Raw genomic sequence first — 9,770 nt, 5'->3', positions numbered from 1 at the left:
CTTGCCCATGTCCACAGAACCGCCTGTCCGTCCCTCTAACTAGAGAGTCCCCTATAACTAGCGCTCTCCTCCTCTCCCCCTTTCCCTTCTGAGTCTCAGTGCCACAGACCCCTTCACTGCAGCTTACACCTGCAACGCTGTCCCCCCCAACAGTTTCCAAAGCTGTATATTTATTTTTTAGGGGGACGACCACAGGGGAACCCTGCACTGCCTGCTTCTTCCCCTTCCCACCTCTAACTGTTACCCAGCTACCTCTGTTCTCCGGCGTTACTATGTCCCTGTAGCTTCTATCAATCACCCTCTCAGCCTCTCGAATAATCCTCAGTTCATCCAACTCCAGTTCCAGTTCCCTAACTCGTTCGGTGAGGATCAGGATCTGACTGCATTTCCTGCAGACGAAGTCGGCAGGAGTATCGGTGGTCACCCCTACCTCGAACATCCTGCAGGAGGAACATTCCACTGCCTGCGCTGCCATGACTGTACACTTTCTCCAAAAACAAGAACACTGAGTCAATAACACTGAGTCACTTACCTGTGGACTTTAAAGTTAGGTTAGAGGAGGAGGGTGGGAGGGAGGCCCTACGGAAGTAGGACCTGGTGTCTAGAACACACCCACTCAAATACTAATCACTTACCTTCCCGCCCAGCTATGCGCTCCAACCTCACTTCAGCTGCTCCCACTCAAATGACCGTTGGTGATTAAAGGGTGAGTACACATGCAGTTCCTGGGCACTGGAAATGTGCCAGCTTCCCATCGAGAAAGAGGAGCAGACCACGATTTGGAGCTCTCCTGCCATGTCATACTTCCTAAGTTAATTAACTGTGTAAGTCCTTCCCATGTTTGTATTACCAACATACAATACCTCACATTTATCCAAATTAAACTCCATCTGCCGCTTCTCAGCCCATTGATCCAATTGATCAAGATCTCTGCAACCTTCGATAACCTTCACTGTCCACTATACCACCAGTTTTGGTGTCACTTTCAAACTTACTAACCATGCCCCCTATGTTCTTATCTAAATCATTTACGCAAATGACAAACAAAAGTGGACCCAGTGCCAGTCCCTGTGGGCTCACTGGTCACAGGTCTCCAGTCTGAAAAACAGCCCTCCACCACCACCTCAGATAGGATGTTGGTTTAACTTCTGTTCTGAAAGGCACTCCTGATAATGCAGCATTACCTCCGTGCTGTGCTTGATTTATCAATCTGGATTATATGTTCCAACCACAAAGTGAGAGTGCTCTCAGTAAGGCAGGCTGATGGCTGTTTTATTCCCGAATGTCACTACAATTAGTTAAATCCATACGGAAAGGAAATTAGGCCATGCGATCTGTAAGGCTCAATCCCACAGCTACACCAGTCAGTCAGTAATGTTGAAAATTGCAGATTTATTTAACTCTCTTTTCATATAGCTAAGCCCCATGACCTTAATAACAGTACAGATCTATAGAAGAGATAATTAGTTTTACTGCTCATTAATCTATGAAAAATAGATGTTTGATATCATTGAGCAGAATATTATGCAGATTATTTTATAATTAAGCTATCAAACTGGAATGAATTTGATCTTTTCGTTTGAATTTAAACTAATTTTAGTTTAATTTAACGATTTTCTATAACCAAAGACCTACGCAACAGCGAAGAATTATGCAGAGAACAACTATAATGGCACATTCTTCCTGCACTCTAATGGCCAAGACCTTGTGGTAACAGAGTTTGATGTTGTAAATGAACGGAAACAGAGTGTCCGAATTCTGGGTATTAAAGCTGTCCTACACCAGAGCTTTCTGACTGGGCCAGAGAACAGCCAATTGCAAATAACTGCAAAAGCACATCATTCAAGGTAAAAGATATGCCCATGTAACTACTCACATGAAACTTCAATGCACTTTGCTTTGTTCTTATTTAAAGATTTTCAACTGGAAGATGTATCACTGTTTAAAGTGGTTCTCTTGAAGAGACAATAACACCAGTGATTAAGAACGTAGAAGCCAGCGTTTAGGAAACATGATCACTGTGTGCAACATGTCCCCAGGGAAATCTCCAATGCAGATTTTGAATTTGCAGCTTTGTCAAATTTTCTAACAAGTAATTTGCCAGTTAGATATTGTTTAGTAACATGATATGCCAACTTTGAGAAATGTAACTGAATAATGTTTCAAAGAAGATTGACATAGCTCAAAGCCAAGCTCAAAAGCAGAGGTGACATGTCTTTAGATCTTAGGTTGCCAATGAAAACTTTATTATTTAATATGGAGCCAATCATTTCTATGCTTATTGCTCACGACCTTGATTTCTGCAGTTATGCTTTTAAATTTACAAAGCAGGAATTCAATATTCCAGCTTTATAATGTTATTTATCTGACTAACACATTATTGTTGCCTGGCTTTTTAGATGTTTGGTGGTTTCCAGTCTGCAGTTCGATGGGAAAGCTTTTGCACTGGACATGATGGCACTAAAAGAGCACCAAGAAGGCTTGATCTTATCAATGGCTGGTACTGTCCAGCATAACATGAACACTGGGCAATTAATTCCACAATACCTGCATGTGGATGCAACATTAAAACAGCAAATCAATATTAATGAAGGTAAGTTTTCAGCAATTATTTGGCCTTGCATGTACCCTGTTAACTCCACCATTGTTATCAGATCTCAGGATCCATGCTGTGTGTATTGATGAATTTATCATTTTTTACAAATCACTTGTCAATTTGAAAAAAAATACTACATGTAACTCCTTTGCTTCCTTTCAAAACTCAACATTAGAGTTCCCAGTTCTACTTCAAAGAGTTTATAAACAGTTGGGGCTTTCAATCAATCTGTCAGTTGTGATAATGAAAGGTTGGAGAATCAATGGTACATCACTACTCCTGTGATTATAACTTTTAACCTTAGAAACAGCAGAGTGATTGAGCAAACAGTGATTTTGTTTTTAATACTGCAGACATTTTTTAATCAATTATTTAAAGGATAGGAGTTTTAAATGCCTTGACAGCTCGTTTTTTTTTCAACTCTCTTTGTCAGCAATTTTAATTAATATTTTGACTGGTCTAATCAGGCTTACTAGGTCCACAGAGTTTATGCATTTCTTACACACATTCATGTCTGCTTTTAACATTCTCATTGGCATCTGGCCCCAACTAGAAGTGTCATGGGCCATTATCCAGAGTGATACCTTAATTCTCCAAAATGGCACCCCACTCTCCAAAGTCTCTAGCAACCTTAGAATCTCTCCTATGAAGTCTAAAGTGTACAATGTCTGTTTTGGGCATCCCATTAGTGAACATCAGCTCAGCCTGAAGCAGCTACACTTAAACATGTGCCTTTAATTGGAACCTGCCCCCATTCCTCACCAAAATTGATAGGTGCTATCTCCAGGGGTAGAGTCTCAGAATTTGGACCTCGATCCCTGTTTCCATAATGATGGCAAGAATCCCCATCAGTTTAAAAATTCAAGTTTTTGCATCCGGACTATTTCAGAGCGGGGATACCAATCTGACACAACAGCCATCACTTGAATTACTTACTTCTACCATCATAATATTATTCAACTTCACCAAACCTACTCTGCAGTCTTAATCATCAGTTTGTCATCTCTAGCTTGTTTGCAAAAAAGTATGCCTCTGTTCTGCTTTGTGTGACATGTCAGTAGCCTGCGTTGCTCATGTCCATTACTCCCTCATCCTCAATAGAACTGCCTTCATTTCTGCACATCTCCTAAAGCCTCTCGAGACCTATCTTTCCCATCAAGTTTTCAGTCACTTCCTCTGGCTTTAGATTAGATTAGATTACCTACGGTGTGGAAACAGGCCCTTCGGCCCAACACATCCACATCAACCCTCCAAAGAGTAACCCACCCAGACCCCTTTCCCTCTGACTAATGCACCTAACACTGTAGGCAATTTAGCACGGCCAATTCACCTGACCTGCACATCTTTGTGACTGTGGGAGGAAACCGGAGCATCCGGAGGAAACCCACACAGACACGGGGAGAATGTGCAAACTCCACACACAGGCAGTCGCCCAAGGCTGGAATCGAACCAGGGTCCCTGGTGCTGTGAGGCAGCAGTGCTAACCACCGTGCCACCCCATGTAAGTAATCATGATCAAAAGCATCATGGCTTGGTGCCTTGTCTTTTAGTCCTTTGTTTTCCATGTTAAGGTAGTACATTAATGCCACTTGTTGTTGGAATAAATACCTTAAGGTGAAGTGTGTTGCTTGTCCTATGGCTGAGTTATGTTTTGACATTTTCCTTCATGAAGCAACTGTTCGTAAAGATGAATGCCCAGTGAAAGAGTAGGCCAACTGAATGGTAAAGATTATTTTTTTTTGGAAAATTTGGGAAAAGAAGGCAGAGAGATTTGATAGAAGCTTTCAAAATGGGCTTGGTAGAGTACATGGGGAGAAGCTAGTGTGTCATAAAGTCATAGAGTCCAACAGCACAGAGACGGTCCCTTTGGCCCAAACTGGTCCAGGCCGACCAAAATGTCCATCCAAGCTAAACCCATTACCCAGCATTTGGTCCATATCCTTCTAAACCTTTCCTATCCAAGTATGCCTTTTAAATCTTGTTAATATACCTGCCTCAACCACTTCTGCTTGCGGCTCATTCCATTTGCGTACCACCCTCTGTGTAAAAATGTTGCCCCTCAGGTTCCCTTTTATTCTTTTCCCTCTAATCTTAAACTGATGCTCTCTAGTCCTTGATTCCCCAACCCTGGGAAAAAGACTGAATGCATTCACCCTGTCCACGCCTGTCATAATCTTATATGCTCCTGTAAGATCTCTATCCCCAACCACCCGCCATATTCTTCTGCATTCCAAAGACAAATGTCCTAGTTATCCAACCTCTCTGTGTGAACTCAGACCCTTGAACCGTAGCAATGTCCTTGTACATTTATTCTGCACTCTTTCCAGTTTAATAACATCCTTCCTATAGCAAGGTGACCAAAACTGAACACAATACTCCAAGTGCAGCCTCACCAACATCCTGTACAACTGCAACATAACTTCTCAATTTCTATACTCAATGCCCTGACTAATGAAGGCCAATGTGCCAAAAGCCTTCATCACTGCGCTGTTTACATATGACTCCACTTTTGGAGAACTGTGCACCTGAACTCTGAGGTCCCTCTGTTCCACGACACTGCATAAACGCCCTACCATTCACCATGAAACTCCTACCTTGATTTGACTTTCCAAAATGCAAGACCTCAAATTTATCTGTAGTAAACTCCATTTGCCATTTCTCGGCCCATTTCCCCAGCCAATCAAGGTCCTGCTACAATTTCTGGTGGTCTTCCTCACTGTCCACAATACCACTTATTTTCGTGTTCCCCCTTGTATGGAGCAAAGGTGAAGAAGTGAGATAAACCTTTTTCCACACAACGAGTAGTTGGAGTATGGAATGCACTGCCTGGAAACATGGTGGTGGCAGGTTTAATTGAGGCATTCAAGAGGGCATTGGATGGTTGTTTAGATAGTAATGGTGGGCAGGGATATGAGAAGTGGGCAGGGATATGAGAAGTGGGCAGGAGATTATCACTCAGGGGTAGAACCAGTGTGGGCACAATAGGTTCTGTGATTCTGAATTAAATGAAAATATTTCCATGAAAATGTTTCCATTTATGATAGGAATATTTTCCTGTTCAATATTACATTAAATCATCACACTTCTATTGTGATGATTCCATCCCAAATCTGAACTGAGATGTAATCAGTTTTAGAATTTAATGTTCTTTAAAAAAAAGCCTCCTTGGCGAATGATAAAATGTGAATTTAAACTATCTAAGTGAAGGGCTTTACAGCGCAACCATCAGTGCCCATAGTCCCAGAAGATGCTTGTTTGGAGAAAGCATATTGCACTGACACGAACAGCAACACCTATAACGTCATGGAACATCCCAACGTGGATCCCAAGAGGATCCCAAAACGGAGCATGACACAGAGCCACTTTAAAGAGCTTGGATGACCAAAAAACCTGGTCAAAGAGGTTGGGTTTAAGAAGCAACTTAAAGGAGGAAAGATATGTGGAGAGGAATAAGGAGAGAATACTCGAGCTCGGAGCCCAGGCAACTGAAGATACCATCGCTAATGGCAGAGCGATAATCATAGAATCCCTACAGTGTGGAAACAGGCCCTTCGGCCCAACAAGTCCACACTGACCCTCGAAGAGTGACCCACCCAGACTCATTCCCCTACATTTACCCCTAACTAATGCACCTAACCTACACACCTCTGAACATTGTGGGCGATTTAGTACAGCCAGTTCACCTAATCTAGGTAAAAACAAGGACTGCAGATTCTGGAAACCAGAGTCTAGATTAGAGTGGTGCTGGAAAAGCACAGCAGTTCAGTCAGCATCCGAGGAGCAGGAAAATCAGCGTTTCGGGCAAATCATCAGGAATGGAGGCACCTAATCTGCACGTCATTGAACTGTGGGAGGAAACTGGAGCACCCAGACCCACACGGACGCGGGGAGAATGTGCAAACACCACACAGTTGCCCGAGGCTGGAATCAAACCCGGGTCCCTGGAGCTGAGAGGAAACTGTGATAACCACTGATTATAATTCGGCAAACACAATAGGCTAGAATTAGAGGAATATTCACATTTTAGAGGATTATGGGATTGTAGGAGATTACACAAATAGGGAGCATAATTAATGGTAATGGGTCACTTCAAAGGATTGTTGACCATTGCTCACTCATTTTTAAAACAAAAATAACATTCAAAAAGGACGCGTATTCCTTCGGGATTTTCCCTAAAGTGGGCAGTTTGAGTCGGTTTGATTCCCAAATCACCTTTCTGCCTTGTTGAAACATTCCTGAAATCATGCATTGTTCACTCCAAAAGGAGACTACTGGATAGAGACATATCCACCTGACCCCAGAAATAGAGTGTGGATAGCCATGGGAGGTGAGGAAATCAAGCTGGTTAGTCACTCACTCACCCAGTATCCACCAAAACAGACTTCCAAAGCCATGTGGAGATGAAAAACTACAAACTTCTAACAATTTAACATCAGTTTCACTCTTTAAAAACTCTCAGTGAAACAATTTCCATTTATGGAAAAGATTCAAAACATTTAAATTTCCTTAAGTGGTTCATCTCTTGTAAAATCTCTCAAACTTTTATTCAGACCCCACTTTTAAAAAAAAAGCTACGTCTTTAATAACACCTTTTAAAATATGATTGAACCGTAAAGTCAGAAATATTTGCTGAGAATATTGTAACTTTTGAAATTCAGTCAGGCATACATAATATTGTAACAAACTTGGGGAAATGTCAGCAAAGAACTCTATTCAGATGTGTAACTAGAAACTACTATTTTCCCAAATCAGCTGCAGCTGGCTTGTCAATCAAAGCAGAGATTATTTTAACTCTGGGATGGCTGTCACCTGCTTCTTTTATAGTTTAAAGAATGGGGCATGTAAAAAAACAGAAACTGCAAATCATGGTGTGTCTGTCTCTGAGGTATTGACAATGAGGACTTGCACAGATCTTTCTTGTCCTTCACATGTACTTGTCTTCTCCACCAATTCATGACTCCCACACTGTGGGCTAAGAGCCTTGAAACAGGAAAATTGGGCGCAGTTCAAATTCAGCTCTCAGTTCCAAGGTTCTACTATAATTAGGTGTCCCATTTCTCACCCCCTTCCCCTTTTCCACCACATTGCAAAAAAATTGAGTGTTAGAGATGGATTTGAGGTTCCTGGATGAGGATCACACCCACCATTCTGAAAGATCTGTAGAATCCTCCTGAATTCTCAGAAACCTGGCCCCTCCTCTTGAAGTTTGGGAGAAGATTTGTAGCTCGGGTGCTTGTTGTTGTGGTTCTGTTCGCCGAGCTGGGAATTTGTGTTGCAGACCTTTCGTCCCCTGTCTAGGTGATATCTTCAGTGCTTGGGAGCCTCCTGTGAAGCGCTTCTGTGGTGTTTCTTCCGGCATTTATAGTGATTTGTACCTGCCGCTTCCGGTTGTCAGTTCCAGCTGTCCGCTGCAGTGACCGAAGGAGGACGAAGGACCTGATACCCAGCATGAGCAAAACCAATGTAGTGTACAAAATCCCATGCAAGGACTGCACAAAACACTACATAGGACAAGCAGGAAGACAGCTAATGGTCCACATCCATGAACACCAACTAGCCACGAAACGACACGACCAGCTAGCGCTTCACAGGAGGCTCCCAAGCACTGAGGATGTCACCTAGACAGGGGACGAAACATCTGCAACACAAATTCCCAGCTCGGAGAACAGAACCACAACCTCCTCTTGAACTTAATGGTTTGAGCATTTGTATTAAAGTAAGCACATTGCAAGACAACAAAAGCAAAATATTCTGGTCTTTGCTGCGGTAATCTTGCCACATTCCAAATGTTTGAAGATATTTCATCCCCTATAATCTTATAATCAGTTTCTGTTGTTCTCGTCTTCACTCAGGTCACATGAATATTGAAATTGATGACATCCTCTACAGACTACAGCTTCAAAATAACAACACGTTTGGGGACAGCTCTGCCAATGATTTGATTGTCACCTTTCTCCAAAATGGCAGCCGAACCTTCCCAGCAATGACTGAGTTTAAAGGACACTTGGAGCTAGGCCAAGAATCAAGAATGGGACAGGCCTGTTGGCAGACCAATGATAAATCAATATGCTTCCAGCTTTTACAGCTGACCAAAGCAAACCAGACCAAGGTCACTGGGAAAGTGACCCACAACCTGGAAGAATTGGTAGCCACAGGTAGGTGACTTCAAGGGCAAATGACAGGCATCCATTTTTGCTCTTGTATTTCTTTAGAACATAGAGCATTACAGTGCAGTACAGGCCCTTCGGCCCTCAATGTTGCGCCGACCTGTGAAATTAATCTGATGCCTACCTAACCGACATTGTTCCATTATTATCCATATGTATGTCCAATGCTCATTTAAATGCTCTGAACATCAGCGAGTCTACAACTGTTGCAGGCAGGCCATTCCACCCCCCGCCAACTACTCTCTGAGTGAAGATGCTACCCGATAATCTGTCCTAAATCTATCACCTCTCAATTTAAAGCTGTGTCCCCTCGTGTTAGCCTTCACCATCCGAGGAAAAAGGCTCTCACTGTCCACCCTATCTAACTCCCTGAATATCTTATATGTCTCTATTAAGTCACCTCTCAACCTTCTTCTCTCCAATGAAAATAGCCCCAGTTCCTTCAGCCTTTCCTCATAAAACCTTCCTTTCATACCAGGCAATATCCTAGTAAATCCCCTCTGAACCCTTTCCAAACCTTCCACATCCTTCCTATAATGCAGTGACCAGAAATGTACTCCATACTCCAAGTGTGGCCTTTACCAGTGTCTTGTACAGCTGAAGCATGACCTCGTGGCTCTGAAACTCAATTCCCTACTATTAAAGGCCAACACACCATATGCCTTCTTAACAACCCTAACAACCTGAGTGGCAACTTTCAGGGATTTATGCACCTGGACACCACACTGCCGAGAATTTTACCATTCTTCCAGTACTCTGCATTCCTGTTTCTTCTTCCAAAGTGAACTACCTCAAACCTTTCCGCTTTAAACTCCATTTGCCACTTCTCAGCCCAGCTCTGTATCTTATCTCTGTCTTACCTTTATTCAAGAACATTACCTAACTCTGTGTTCATTGACGTTTTAAGTCCAGTGTTGGCAGTGTTGCCATCACAAGTATTCAGCTACAACTTGTCATGATTGTTATATGGGTCTCTGAAGTATTGATATGAATGATCTGTTCATCAG

The 9,770-nt window shown here is 42.6% G+C and overlaps 1 protein-coding gene across 2 annotated transcripts in view; it reads left to right on the top strand.

Annotated features, from left to right (window-relative positions):
- The window catches only part of LOC122560484, a 429,307-nt gene that overhangs the window by 272,836 nt on the left and 146,701 nt on the right, over positions 1-9,770 (top strand). For both annotated transcript variants that reach the window (XM_043711128.1, XM_043711129.1), the window contains exons 37-39: positions 1,630-1,847; positions 2,400-2,593; positions 8,449-8,751. In XM_043711128.1, the coding sequence (XP_043567063.1) occupies positions 1,630-1,847; positions 2,400-2,593; positions 8,449-8,751 (715 nt within the window). The remainder of the gene's footprint in view (positions 1-1,629; positions 1,848-2,399; positions 2,594-8,448; positions 8,752-9,770) is intronic.

This window comes from Chiloscyllium plagiosum, chromosome 21 (assembly GCF_004010195.1).
Source record: "Chiloscyllium plagiosum isolate BGI_BamShark_2017 chromosome 21, ASM401019v2, whole genome shotgun sequence".
NCBI lineage: Eukaryota > Metazoa > Chordata > Chondrichthyes > Orectolobiformes > Hemiscylliidae > Chiloscyllium > Chiloscyllium plagiosum.
This window is presented reverse-complemented; position numbering and strand designations above follow the sequence as displayed.